Raw genomic sequence first — 15,417 nt, forward strand, 5'->3', positions numbered from 1 at the left:
TTCATTGTTGAAGCATTTACTCTCTCCACAATCTTCTCCTTCCTTCCTTCCTTCCTTCCTTCCTTCTCTCCCTTTACCACTCACACACATATATATAATATTCAAACTCATCTCCGGCCGTTACACAAAAATTAGTCAAACCATTTTCTCCTGTATTTATGTCATTTCCTTATGTTGAGCCTAATTCCACAATATATATATTAACCTGACGTACGTACACCCTTTTGTACAATGTGTCTTTCTTCTTCACTATTATTTTAACTACTAATTATACCATTAACATTGTCGGAATATTAATACTCTTTTCAATGGCAATGGAGTACGGTGGTGCTGGTGGTAATGATGGAGGAAGTGGTGGCTCCGGCCGCGGTGGTGGTGGTCACAATGATCCTTCTGATAAGAAGAAACGCTACCATCGTCACACTGCTCTTCAGATTCAGATTCTTGAATCGTAAGTCCATTTTTTTAAACTACTATTATTATTTACATACTATATTATTATTAAATGTTTTCTTTTGTGAAAATTGTAGGACTTTTAAGGAATGTCCGCACCCAGATGACAAAACAAGAATGCAATTAAGTAGAGAGTTGGATTTAGCTCCTAGACAGATTAAGTTTTGGTTTCAAAACAGAAGAACACAGATGAAGGTTTTTTAATTACACTCTTTAATTTCTCTATGGTTATATGTATGTGTTTATTATTTATTATATTCTTGTAGGCACACCATGAACGCGCGGACAACTGTGCGTTGAGGGTGGAGAACGACAAGATACGGTGCGAAAACATTGTCATACGAGAAGCGCTCAAGAGTTTGATTTGCCCAACATGTGGTGGTCCTCCGATTGGCGAAGATTGCTATTTTGATGAACAAAAACTTAGATTTGAGAATGCCCAATTGAAAGAAGAGGTAAATACCATCAACCGTTTAATACCGTCTGACATCTAATCCCACAATGTTCCAAATGGTTGTTGGGATTTTTGTCAAACGTTTGTTTTTACCAATAATTTTCAAAGTTTGACTCCCTACTTTCAAAATGGCGGTCGGGTTGTCTGAGGGCCATTTTGGCCACCTACTTTGAAACATTGGTTTGAGTATTTTGAAGTCGTTGTTTGAAGGTGTGAAATTGGATGGGATTGGTGTAGCTATAGCAGGACCCTTTATATTCTTGCATGAAACTTTATTATGGCTTGAATCTTGAATTGTGATGATCTTCACTTCTGGTTCTTGGTCTGGGCTAATTAGCATGTGCTATGTAATATCCATGTGAAGTTATGAATTTGGAAATTATTTGATAGTAAGAAAGTTTGGTACTTTATCTAATTGACTAATCAGGCAACCTTTTTTACAGCTGGATAGAGTATCAAGCATTGCAGCCAAGTACATTGGTAGACCAATGTTGCAACTCCCACCAGTACAGCCGTTTCACATGTCTTCACTCGACTTATCAATGGCTAGTTATGGTGGTGGTTCATCGAACAGAATGGCAATGATGCATGCTGGTCCGTCATTAGATCTTGATCTTCTCACCGGTTCGGCCATGGGTGCATCATCATCTGGCACCATGAACCCTGACCACATGTTCCAAAATCCCATGCATTTTTCAGACATGGACAAGTCGGTAATGTCTGAAGTTGCTACTAATGCAATGGCTGAATTGATCAGGCTTGTTCAGAGTAATGAACCTTTGTGGATAAAAGGTAGTAAGGACCGGACCGAAACCCTTAATATCGATAACTACAAGAGGGTCTTTCCGCGTCCTAATGATGCAATGAAGAATGCTAATGTTAGAACTGAATCATCAAGGGTTTCTGGAGTTGTGACAATGAATAGTTTGCAATTGGTTGATATGTTTGTTGATATGGTAAAGTTCTCTTTATTGCTGTTTTCCATTTTTTTTTTTTTTGGTTTTTTATTATCTTTTACATAGACCTATAAACAATTACTTGGCCAGAACAAATGGTGCGAACTGTTTCCAACTATAGTGACTCGAGCAAGGCCGCTTGAAGTAATCTCGTCCACAATGTTGGGTTCACAAAACGGCTCATTGCAACTGGTAATTTATGATCCACACTAGCATTTATAACAATTTTAGTGTTGTTTTCTCAAATCTTTTGTTATTATTGTTGCTAGATGTATGAAGAATTACAAGTGCTTTCACCTCTAGTCCCTACAAGGCAATTGTATTTACTTCGATTTGTTCAGGAAATCAAACAAGGCACTTGGGTGGTTGCCAACGTTTCATATGATCTTCCACAGTATAATGCATATCCTCATTCTCGATTCAAAGTGACGTGCTTACCGTCGGGTTGTTTGATTCAAGATATGCCTAATGGCTATTCAAAGGTTTGTCAATCTTGATTAAGGCTTTAAAACCACAAGTTAACAATGTGTATATAATGCCTTTTGGATCTCAAAATAGGTTACATGGGTAGAACATATGGAAGTAGAAGAAGTAGCCCCAATTGATAGGCTCTATCGCGAGTTTATCTATAGTGGGTTGGCATTTGGAGCGAAAAGATGGCTAGCTTGTCTTCAAAGGGCGTGTGAAAGAACGGCTTCTCTTATGATGACAAATGCATCATCATCTCATGAACTTGGAGGAGGTATACTAGTATATGATTATAGTGTTCACCATATCCATGAAGAAAACAAAATGTTTAAATTGTATATTTTGTGTGATTTATGCTAGTAATTCCAGCACCCGAGGGAAAGAGGAGCATGATGAAGCTATCCCAAAGGATGGTGAATAACTTCTGTTCGAGCATTAATCCGTTAAACGGTCATCAATGGACATCTCTTTCGGGTATGAACGAGTTTGAGGTCCGAGCCATCTTATACAAGAGCACTGATCCGGCCAACCCAAATGGCTTGGTCCTTAGCGCATCTGCCACCATTTGGCTTCCTATTCCTCCACAACATGTTTTTGATTTTTTTCGAGACGCGCGGACTAGACCTCAGGTATTAGTTAAACACATATGCACGTACAAACTGTTTGATATTGCATACTACTATGTTCTAGTTTAATTAACTAGTTATGCTGTCTTTTTTTAATATTTTTAGTGGGATGTTCTTTCTAACCAAAATCCAGTACAAGAAGTTGCAAATATTGCAAATGGGACACATCCAGGGAACTGTATAACTGTCCTAAAGGTAACAAAACAAATATCTAACATGCTAGAAATTAAATTAACCCCTAACATTTATTTATATATTTAATTATTTAAACTGTAAACAGGCATACACTCCTAACCAGAACAACATGTTAATACTACAAGAGAGCAGCACAGACGCGTCGGGTTCACTAGTTGTGTACTGTCCCGTGGACTTGCCAGCGATCAACATAGCTATGAACGGCGAAGACCCTTCATACATTCCACTACTTCCATCCGGATTCATCATCACCACAGACGGCCGTGATGAAATTGCATCAAAAGGCAATATAAATAATGCTTCCTCTAGTTCAAATCCAACAGGTGATCATCATATTGGTGGCTCATTAGTTACCATAGTGTTTCAAATACAAACTAACAGCATGGCATCAGCCAAAATTAGCCAAGAGTCATTAACCACGGTTAATAACCTAATCACGAGCACCGTACAACAAATTAAAGGTTCCATCATCAATGCAAGTTCTACCACCACCTGATGAGCTAGCCATGTTTCTCTCTCTTAACATAAATGTGCATGTTGCGATGAGTTCGATGAGAAGCTAGCTAGTGCTTGTGGTTAGTTGGGAAGGCTGTTAATGCATCAGGTTTCATCATCAATGGCTGGCTGAAACCGAGTTAATATTATTGCTGCATCATCCTGCTACTCTTCTGTCATAGTTCATTTACCATCTTCAACTACTACCACATTATTATTAAATCATTTCATTTAACTTTGTTGGTTTTTACATTTATTTTTTCTCCTAATGTTTTATTTATTTTTTATTTTATTTTTGGGATTTTGTGCTTGTTCTTTTCAAATTTATTGCATTTGAATCAGAAGAGGGAGTCAAGAACGCACCATATATACTTGCTCTTTCATGTATGGTTTGGGTATTGACTTTGTTTTCAATTTTATTTTTATATTTATAAACACAAATGGTTATATGATACTTGTTCTTGCATGATATGATTGTTAATTGTTTTTTTATTGTTGGGACCCATGTTATTTACTCGTACGTATACACGTTTAGCGTTGACAATGGCCACGTAATTACTATTAGTAATTAGTAATTAATAAGTAAGATATCGATTGGGAGAACGTGAATGATAACAAGTTTTTCACAAGTATTATTAATATGTAATTAAGAGGGATGTAAACGCCAATAGTACAATCATTAAAAACACAGCCTTTGACAAACCATTTTACCATTTTTTATAACTAGTAAATGTTGCACTTTGAAAATATTGAACCAGTGGACTTCTATCTCATACCCTAACAACCTTACAACATTTCACAACTATTATGAATTAATTGCTATCTTTTAAATTAATTTAAATTTTAATAAAATGACGTTTCATCCGTATTTAAAACAATGCTGAAATTATGGATGAAATTATGTTGCATGTAAAAAAAAGTGACTGTCGTTAATGACATACACAAATAAAAAATCATATACGTACATACGTTTCACATGTGTGATAATTGTTGTAATAATCCACGTGTATTGTTGAGTTTTTTTTCCGAAACTACGTTATAGTTTTTTTTTAATATATGATATTAATCGTTTTATTAGATATTTATTTGAGAAACATTATCTAGCAATTCCAGAAAAGAATGTATAACATTTAAGTTATATCTAATGTAATATAAATACGACGAAGAATTTGCTTGAAAACAAACTCATTTTCAAAAACAAAATATAGGCACATACACACAAGGTAGGGGTCACTTATATTTATTTACTTCTGTTGTTTTTTTTTCGAGGACCACATGTTCATGTCCATGACATAGTTAAGGCAATTTCAAACGAGTTTTGTTAATAGAACTGTATTGATTTATTACGTTTTTTTTTTCGAACGGCGTCCTGAGTTATACATGATTTAAATATTTCACCGTATGAAATTTCGTTACACCTAATTAATAATGTCATTTTAATTCCAGTAGATGAATAATTCAGCTTTTTTATTGGCGTTAGGTTAATTATCAAAGGAGATAGTTGAGAATTGTGTAACATATTTTGTAAATTTAAAGGTGCAATATGATTGGATAGTCCAGTGAAAATCAAAGCGATACTTTTCAAACAAATGAAGAAGCTCAAACAAACAAATAAAAACCTCTATGAGTAAAATAAGAGTAGAATAAGGGGCTCACATCCTTAATGATCCCACGAGACCCTGATAGCCCTATTAAGTGAAAACAAAAATCCACCAGTCACTGCAAGCCCCGTTTTGTGAAAACATAACCAACACTTTTCAAACAAACAACTGAAAGCCAAAACGAACAAATGAAAACCACAACGAGAAAGGAATAGTAGAATGAGGGACTCACCTTCTTAATCATCCCGCGAGTCCCTAATAGCCTCGCTTAGTGAATACACATGTTCATCAGTCCCTGCTACCCCGTTCAGTAAAAAGAGAAGAGATAATTTTCAGACGAAGAAATGGAAACCACGAGTAAAAGAAGACTAGAATGAGGAACTCATCTCCTTAATCATCTCACGAGTCCCTTATAGCCCCGTTAAGTGAAAACAATAGCCCACCAGTCGTTGTTTGCTCTGTCAGTGAAAGCAGAAGCGGCAATTTTCAAACGAACAAATGGAAGCCTAAACGAACAAATGCAAACCACAAGAAGTAAAAGAAAAGTAGAATGATGGATTCACCTACTAAATCATCCCACGAGGTCTCTAATAGCCAAGTTCTGTGAGAACAAATGCCCACCAGTCGCTGCTAGCTCTATCTAACGAAAACAGAAGCGTCACTTTTCAAACGAACGAATGGAAGCCCAAACGAACAAATGTTAACCTTTACATGTAAAATAAGAGTAAAATGAAGGGCTCATCTCCTTAATCAATCCACAAGCCCTAATAGCCCTGTTCTATGAAAAAAAATCCCACCAATCATCGCAAGCCCCTTTTAGTGAAAATAGAAGCGACATTTTTCGAACGAAAGAATGAAAGCCCAAACAAACAAATGAAAACCACAACGAGCAAAAGAAGACCAGAATGAGCAACTCACCTTCTTCATCATCCTACGAGTTCCTGATAGCTATGTTCCGTGAAAACAATATCCTACTAGTCGCTACTAGCCCCGTTCAGTGAAAAATCAAAGCGACACTTTTCAAATGAACGAATGGAAGCCCAAACGAAGAAATGAAACCTATACAAGTAAAATAAACATAGAATGAGGGGCTCACCTCCTTAATCATCCCACGATACTTTGATTGCCGATGTAGATGCCGTTCTCTAATAAAAAAAAGTATTTATGAAACTTAAATACCAGTAACTAGTGCGGGCATGTAAGGTCGTTTCAACAGGGAATCAGTGGAAAGTGCAAGTTCGACTCATGACTTAAATTAATTAACTAGAGGACAGACGATGTCAAGCCATTTAGAAAGATGTTTTGAAAGCAACACGATTACTTTTAGAAAGTTGTAAACAATTATGAGAAACAAGTGATTCACTTCATGTTTAGGTAATGTAATAGCAAACTAGTCACGAATTATGTTAAATTGATTGCGCATTAATTACTAGATCTAGTAGTTTGGTTGTGATGACAAGCAAAACCATGTCCGAATTGTTGACACAACTGAACGCGGTCTACCTAATTACCAGTTTTATGTTATGAAAACCAATTGTTATGTAATGACTAGCGGTTATCGAATCAATGACACATCCTAAATGTTGATGAACATAACCGAATAGTTGATGCAAGATTTGATAAGCAAAACACAAATTGTTTAAATCATCAATCGATAAAGCAAAGCAAGATAGAACAATATATTCAATCAAACTCTTAATCAATGAAGCACAAATAGTCCGATCATAATCAGTTTACACAAAACCCTAGCCTAAAGTGATCCCAGAGGTTTTTAGTCTGACATTGGCATAACGATTATCTCACTTATCTGATGAAAGGATGAAAGCGTGAACTGATTGGACGAACCGAAAGCTCCGGGATTATGCAAAATCGCCTTAGCATCTAAGTCAAAATTAGACCGAACATAAAATATAGAAAAAAATAACTACGTCAACTTAGCATCTTCGCGTTGCGTCGGGGGCGCTAACACAAGGAAAATAGACATAATAACATTAACTACACACATGTGTTGCAACATGTTAACTCATTAAATTTAGTCGTAAATGTTAAACAAAATAACCGTGAAAGACGAAAAGTATATGGGACCAAAGTTGAAAGTGGAAAAATGTTGACGATTAAAACTAAAAAATATTTTGTGACATATTTATAAGTTATGAAAAGTGTTGGTGCCAAAAGTATAAAACAAACCGAAAGCTCTGGTGCCATAACCCGATACTCACCAAATTCACGTCGACTTGTAGTCGTACGGCGTCGGTTTTGCCACTAACTACACATCGGTTTAGTAATTAATTTTTATTATAAGTTATACACAATGTAATGTTATTTTGTAAGTTTACTTTTTAGGTTAATTGCCAGTAATGTTACAAACCTAACCTATACTGACTGAATTCGCGTAGCTACTCTGTCACAACACGGCAGGTTTTGATATCTCATTAATATCAAAAACCTTTATTGAGCGACATTTTCTTGGAATAAGTTCAGATATGTCATCTTTTATTTTTTATTATGCTAACATTTTCTTGAGTGCTCAAGCAATAGACATATATCATAATTAATCCTAAATACCAAGCAAAATTTAACAAACATTATACATCGTCAAGCAAAATATCTTTAAAGTATTGTCTGTGACATTAATCGATCTTTATGTCATGTACAATTTAAAGGCTACTGCAGATATTTTCAAAGACAATCTAAGCATTCAACAAACTTGGGAATAGGGATGTAACCATGAGCATTTCCAGAATATCAAATAGAGAAGAAGATCCTTCATTAAATTAAGAAAAAAGGGGGGGAAACAATCACAAAGAGATTGCGGAGGAAAATCAAATTGGGGACCAGCTTTACTCCAAGAGGATCATCTTTGTAATTAATTTTGTCGTCCCGGAAATTTTGATCATGAGGTGATAGGTACGAGTACGGCCTTCGACGGAGAAGAAAAAATAAAGGGCAAATCGGGTTTGCCGAAAACAATAGGGAAGGGAAATCGATTGTATAGATGAAGCTGATGTGGGAGAAGTCGATTTAGGGTCAGAGACGAAGCGGGAAGATGGAAATAATAGTGGAGGGGAATAAGTTTTGAATAGGTCTATGCATGAGAGGGATTAAATTAATAAAAATAAAAATGTTGGGCATAAATAAAACATATAATAGATAGGAGTAGACTTGTCAATTTATTAAAACCGGGTATATATGATATTTTTAGCTTCGGTTGGGTATATAAGATATTTTGAATGTTTGTAAGGGTATATATGATATAACATAAAGATTAATAGTTTATTCTCGCAACAACTAGTATTCTAAAATGAAACTCACCCTTTTTATACAATTTTCTCTGGTACTATACTAAAAATTCAAATCTAAACGGATTTGAATGTGTAGGCAGTGACAATATGGTTTCGGGCCCACTCCACCAGGTACTTGCCTAAAATTCAACCCATCTGGTCCATTAAAATAAATCACAAATTCAACCCATCTGGTCCATTCATTTAGATTGAACCAACTCCAACGGGAGACTTTCCATAGCAACCTGAAATTTTGATACAAAACAAATCTTCAAAATACAAAAAGAACCAAATTACAGTTTAGTGGACAACACCTACAAAACCAAATATTACCCATTTTCTTAACGCTCGCGGGTCAGATTTTGTCTGCACGTTGTACAACTCAGTCTGAAATGTTACAACGATAGTAACTTTGAACTCAACCGAAAACGGTCTGCACAAGAAAATGAAAATCTTGTGATGAAAGAAAGTGTTTACAAAAATTATAGTTTTCACTAAAAATAACTTTAGGACGCTCTATAACGTTAAAAATATTTGCCCATGTTGACCCGTGACCTGTTATAACTTACCCTGCAAAGACGGTTGGACATGTCAAAAGTCGGGGAAGCATGACATAAATAGGCAAAGGCAGATTGTGACAGACATCTCCATCTGCTATCTATTAAAATGTGAAAAGTATTAGTTAGTTTCATATTATGTGACCTGAAAGAAACCATCAAAAGATGTTGGGTACCTGAGTAGTCTGAACTATAGATGTTTCCGTTGCTATATTTTCCCCAACCATAATCGACTCCACACGAAGCAAGTGAATGTCAATTGAGTAAACAGGAACCGCAGATGCTTCAACTGTTAGCTCTCCCACTAACGCATCAGATACAACGCACTGAGTGCAAATTCTACCACATATTTTAAATCCGCCTGTGTTACAAACAAGGATAATATGTCAGTTATCATAATCAACATTTCATATATTTACTTAAGTGACTGTATTTTCAAATAATTAAGAGAGTTAATTGCACAAACGGCCCCTGTGGTTTGACCACATTGCATGTTAGTCCAATGAAAGAAACCTTACAAAGATGTTTCATGGGACTTAGTCCTAACATTTGTGAGTGGGTTGCACGTTTAGCCCTCAACGTTAATGCCCGTCATTTCTTAACGAAAAATGACCCCATGTGCCATCCACGTGAGGGCAATTCAGTCTTTTTAAATTGCAGACCCTAATAAAATACTACGATCTCCCTACAAAACAGATGGTGTTTGTTCGAATTCCTTCAGCACGCTATCACATCATTTGGCATCCATCATCACACCATCAATATTACAAAAACTGTCCATAAATATAAAATGACATGTATGCCTCACATGGAATGCAAGTGAGGTTACTTAAACCCAAAAACTGATTGGCATTAGCATTGGGGGCCACACGTGCAACCCAGTCAACCATGTTTGGACTAAGTTTACAATTAATCATTCCTAGAGGCCAAACATGCAATATGATAAAACCACAGGGGCTATTTGCGCAATTAACTCTAACTAAGAAGAACCTGCTTTGAGTTCGGGTAGCAAAGAATGCCTTTGTGTGTCTTGAGTGATATAAAAGAAGACCGTTTCAGGAGAAACAGGTTTCTCGGGGACAATGGCTGTTGAGAAATAATCACGGTTATGATTAAAAAAAAAGTAACTGTTTATATCTAGTATTTGCAAGTGATGCTACAGAAACTACTGCAACTTTTTACCTGGTTCACTTTCAATTATAAACTCCACAGTGGCGGATAATGATTTATGTAAGTATCCTCTGACAATCTCTACATTTAGCAGATACTAAGGTAGACATCCAGTAGGTTATACGTGTCATATACCATAAACTTTGAAGGATGGAATGTAGAAAAGGAAATTATACCTGGATGCTAATGTTTGCTCCATGGAAAGTTTCATAGAACTTGTCATCATTTGTTCCATCATTAAGAGTTATGGAAAATGGTATCTGTCTTCCAACACAAAATTTTTTTATTAGTAAAAAAGTTATGAATACATAAATGAAACTACAAGGTCCTTGTGTAACATTATACCTGTGTTGTGCCTGCACTGATCTTCCCGGGAGGGTGGACTTCAATGGTCTTCTTCCTGTTTTTTTTATGAAAAAAATTATCATATTCTCAATTCTTGAAAATGAATTAGCTCAAACATCTAAAGTCTAAACATAGTTCAATTGACCATGTGATGATTTGATTTGATAGTATTTTGTAATTGTTCTGATAATCGTTAATGACTGGTAAAAGTAGTAGACCCTAGATACAAAAGAATGATAAAGGGAGAGAGATACACTATGCGAATAGGCTTCAGAACACCATATATTGATTCAATGAATCCAGCCGAACCTCCACGAACCTAAACACCATATTAAGCATATCATGAATGAGTTTAAGCAATCACAAATTATTGAAACAACAATAGGCACAAGGCCCATCGCTTTTGACTACCTAGGGCGCACACTTTTTAAAAAGCCACACTGAAAAACAGCCCAAGGCGCAGGTGAGGCGCGCCTTTGGTACACTGAGTGTTTTTATGCATCCGGTGCAAACGAGCCGAGCAACTCGTGAGCTACTCGAGCTCGGATTGACAAAAAACTTGAAAGAGCAGAGCCGAGCCCGAGCCTCAAATAAAGCTCGTTTAGTTACCGAGCCATTTTAAAGTTTGATCTCTTTTGGACTCGGATGTTGTACAATTGGGTTTTAATTACTGATTGACTTCTAAAATGAATAAAATAAGGTATTTCTACAAGGAAGTATAAGGGAAATTAAACCTGCAAATTAACAGAAGCGTTGACTGTAATATGAATCCCGCGGTGAGAAATGGAAGAAGGTGATCTGGTGATGATATTTCCGCCTAGGGGTTCCTGATTAATTAATTAATTAATTATCAGCATCAAATCAAATGCAAATAAATTTGTATAATCTGATTAGCGTAGTCTTCTTACATTGGGGCGATAGGTTCGATTGGATCGAGAGAGTTTGATCTCAACAAACATAATAATATTCTGAAGAGCAACTGCTTGTGCTGCTGCTCCCTGATGATCCTTGTGATTGCCGTCGATTCTTAACCCACTCTCGATCGCTGGCTTGTGTTTTATCAATTGAACGAATAACAGAATTAACCAAAAAAAAAAACGGTGTATTTTCTGATTTTTTGAATAACTACGAAACCGAACCGATTAACTAATACTTTTATGCGTACGAATCATCTTCATACAATGATATCATGTTTCAATATTTCAAAATGATATTTATCTAACTTTCTTCTACTTTACCATAGCATTTTTAATCTTGGATATTTCATTCTGACAGTAACAACATATATTAATTCATTTTGAGTAACTTTAAATTGCATTTATTCTCATATGCCGTAAATTTAAAACATAATCTTTATTAATATTAAAAATGTTATGATACATTTAAAATATTAAATAAAAACCATTATATAAATAAAAAACGTAAGAATAAGACAAAAACATAACCATATTAATATAATATTATATGCAAATGGTTCCCCTAACCCACCGAGCACCTTCGTCTTCCCCAAACTCACCCACCACCCCAACAAGTTCGTCACCACCGGTCCTCCATCACCACACTATAATCTCACAAATATTGAAAAAATGGTATATTTTTTTGAAAACTGTTGAAGTGAAGCGGTGTTTTGAGCGGCAAATTTTCCACAGAAATCTTGCCGCTGGGTGGCCCCGACAACGCCGGGGCGGTGATTGCCGCCGGCACCGCCTACCATGTTATCAGTTCAACGATAATCCAGCACCCATACCCATTAGCCTTAACATTAATAGCGGAATAAGAAAATAAGGAAATTTCGACATTGAAGTTGCAAACCTGTTAGAATAAAATTTTCAGGTCACAGATAATTGCAAATTAAAGAAAATAAAGACACACCATTGTCGAAGAATTTGGATTTGTATGGTAATAAAATACAAATTATTGTTAAACTGAGATTTGAGCAACAGTGCATAATATTTTATATAAGGTTGGTTTCAGATTTAGATTTAAAATTTTCTTATATGCATTTGAACTCAGGAAAATGTGTATTTTCTTAATTTTCTCTAAACATTTTGTATAAATATTGCAAACATGAATAAATACCTATTACATAAATCTTGGTGTTTAGCTTTAATTAATTCATTAAAGTTGAATATTATAATTACAATTCATATGTATAACGATTTACTATATGAACTATATGTTATTTATTTATTTGACTTTTTATGTAATATAAAGGGTTTTAGTAATAATATTTTATTCCATAGCTCAGACCAAAATGCTTCAGAATATATATTTTATCACTTGATTCTTTTTTACATATTTAAATATATTTAATTTAATATGCCTTATAAGACAAATTACTTAATTAAAAACATTCAAATTCAAAATTTTAAAGCAAAAAATCTATTTCAATCCCATTCCACTATTTACCATTTCCAAAAATCATTTAGGATATTGAAACCTGGATTTATATATGCTACCTTATCAAGAGTTACAAAAACACATAGACTAAAGATTTTGATTTTTGATAAATAATGTATACCGACCAATACAACAACAAATTAGTGTACAAGGAATTTTTCTACTTATTTGTAACATATTTGTGTAACCTTAGTTATGTAATTTTTACAATTTTAATATAAATTGTAATTGTATTAATAACATATGATAATTTTGTTGAATGTTTCACTTAATGGCTAGAGTTTAAAACTTTTATCAATTACCCGTGTAATACACTGGCCTCAAACTAGTATGTTATAAACTAAAATTGAGTACATGAGTAAACATTCATGTATTTTTTGGAACTAACGTGTATAACCTAATTGTTTATAATGTTCCGTGTTAAAAGTTTGGGTTTCACGACTAATTAATCAAACTGAACCGAATTAACTACTAATAGTGAATTGACCAAACCGAACAGTTATTGACTTTGATAACCGAAGTGTTCAGTTATTGTTACGATTATTGACCACACTAAGCGATGCATACCCCTGAGAAAAGTTTAGATTATCAAAGCTTTCACCTTTAATTTTACAAATAATATATTTGCTATATTATTACAAGACATAATAAATCCACCGCTTGTTTCTTAGTGGCATTTGTTGTATTATTACAAGACATAATAAATCCCCCCCCCCCCTCCCCAAAATCCCATTTGTGTCATTTTTGGTAGATTAAGACAATAAAGGATATAAGCTAGACCTTGTGTAAGGCTGTCAGTTTGAATCCCGAGTCCCCCCTGGATTTTCATCCCGCATTGTGTTACGCCATAGGCATCTACTCTTGTAGTGGCACTGTCACACTCTAACCTAATGGTGGAACATACCGGAGCGCAACAATATTTATATCATAGCTCAAAGACACTAATAATATAAAACGTCAATATCTAAATTTATTCATTCATTAAATTTGTACACAAAGAATATTTGTATACAAAGAATTCAAAATTAAAAGAAAATATAACAATTGTTCTATCTTTATTTATTATCCTAAAGTCCAAACTAAATTCTTCACTTCAATTCACTTGACATAACAACCTTCATTATGCGTAAAAATAATTTGACAACAACAATGTTGAGCGAGTAACCACGGTTTAGTATAAATATAATACAAATAATGAGAAATAAAACAATTTCTTGCGTTAGGTTAGTGAATATCGGCAATTAACATAAACAAATAGACGTGTCTTTTTAACATGCACTAGATTTCGGACATGTTTACTCAGATGCATTCACAACCAATAAGTGTGTCTTTTTTAACATGCCACTAGATTCAGACATGTCTGCTCGAACGACGTATGATCATACTTTGAGAATGAGGATGAGATACCAACCAACCATAAAGCAGTAAGCACATAAATCATATCGCAATCAACAATTAATCGAGCAACATCATAACCACACTTAATGGAATTGTGTTAGAATGAAAAAAATATAATAATAGTAGTTTCTAGTACGCATAATGCCCCCAAAACAAAATAGAGAAAAGGGGATGCGATTACTCAGATTAAATAAGGTAGACGGTAACGGTTTAAATGAATTAGTTAGTTCCATGAAAAGTTTCGACGATATGCCTTAATTTTAAAGGTACAGCTAAAATAAATATGCGAACGATATAAATGAACAAGACACGATATCATGGGTTTATAACAGATTTAGGATTGATGAGGCGTTAAATATACTTTATATTAACTTTATAAATTTAATTTAAAACGTAAACAATTTAGATATTAGTACAAGTTACTTTTTGGTTTTAAACAAAAAAATGTCATTTCAATATTATTTAATTTTATATAATGAAAACTTGTTTTTGGAAGTTTAGTGGTGATCGGTTCGTATAGACGTGTGAAAACTATCTAGTTTATTTATTTATTATAAAAAAAGTTTTAAGTTAAGACGGGAATATATTCATAAAAATAGAGTTAAATACTAATACATTATCGGTATATAAGTTTAGGCAAAAAAATCACTTAGATATAAAAATCCGTTAAACGGTTAAAACTAGTATTGGAGTTTATTATATGAATAGTTTAAATAGTAATAAAAATTAAAAATAAAAGGAAATAAAAACAGAAGCAAAACCGGCCCTTGTAGGGCTCGAACCTTCACCAAACATGGTCCAGAACCATAACGAGTATTGCACCAGCCAACTGGGCTAAACAAAATTAAATCACAGGCTAATAGAAATTTACCCCAAATCCTATCATAAACCCTAATCAAAACAAACATAAATTGAAACCTGATTGCCCTCTATCAATCGAAATTGGCAGAGGGCTTTTGTGAAGCACGAAAAACTGGTTCATAAACATGTTACAATTACCATATTTGATGACAAATTG

The 15,417-nt window shown here is 34.5% G+C and overlaps 2 protein-coding genes across 2 annotated transcripts; one reads left to right on the forward strand and one right to left on the reverse strand.

The window, feature by feature from the left end:
* The first annotated feature begins 237 nt into the window (after positions 1–237).
* LOC143531864 (homeobox-leucine zipper protein HDG11-like) lies at positions 238–3,781 on the forward strand. The gene is made up of 10 exons (XM_077027089.1): positions 238–451; positions 531–648; positions 720–908; positions 1,351–1,863; positions 1,954–2,055; positions 2,133–2,345; positions 2,422–2,605; positions 2,692–2,960; positions 3,063–3,152; positions 3,238–3,781. The coding sequence occupies exons 1-10, from the start codon at positions 309–311 to the stop codon at positions 3,646–3,648; spliced, it is 2,232 nt and encodes a 743-aa protein (XP_076883204.1). The 5' UTR covers positions 238–308; the 3' UTR covers positions 3,649–3,781.
* A 4,926-nt stretch (positions 3,782–8,707) lies between these two features.
* On the reverse strand, positions 8,708–11,565 carry LOC143531961 (uncharacterized). The gene is made up of 11 exons (XM_077027155.1): positions 11,510–11,565; positions 11,336–11,428; positions 10,856–10,920; positions 10,602–10,656; positions 10,433–10,516; positions 10,269–10,353; positions 10,077–10,172; positions 9,263–9,447; positions 9,099–9,187; positions 8,863–8,962; positions 8,708–8,774 (listed from the first exon to the last, which is right to left on the reverse strand). The coding sequence occupies exons 1-11, from the start codon at positions 11,558–11,560 to the stop codon at positions 8,730–8,732; spliced, it is 948 nt and encodes a 315-aa protein (XP_076883270.1). The 5' UTR covers positions 11,561–11,565; the 3' UTR covers positions 8,708–8,729.
* Positions 11,566–15,417: the final 3,852 nt, after the last annotated feature.

This window comes from Bidens hawaiensis, unplaced genomic scaffold (genome assembly GCF_021521415.1).
Source record: "Bidens hawaiensis isolate Kalapana, Puna unplaced genomic scaffold, B.hawaiensis_p1.1 tig00000055_1, whole genome shotgun sequence".
Taxonomy (NCBI): domain Eukaryota; kingdom Viridiplantae; phylum Streptophyta; class Magnoliopsida; order Asterales; family Asteraceae; genus Bidens; species Bidens hawaiensis.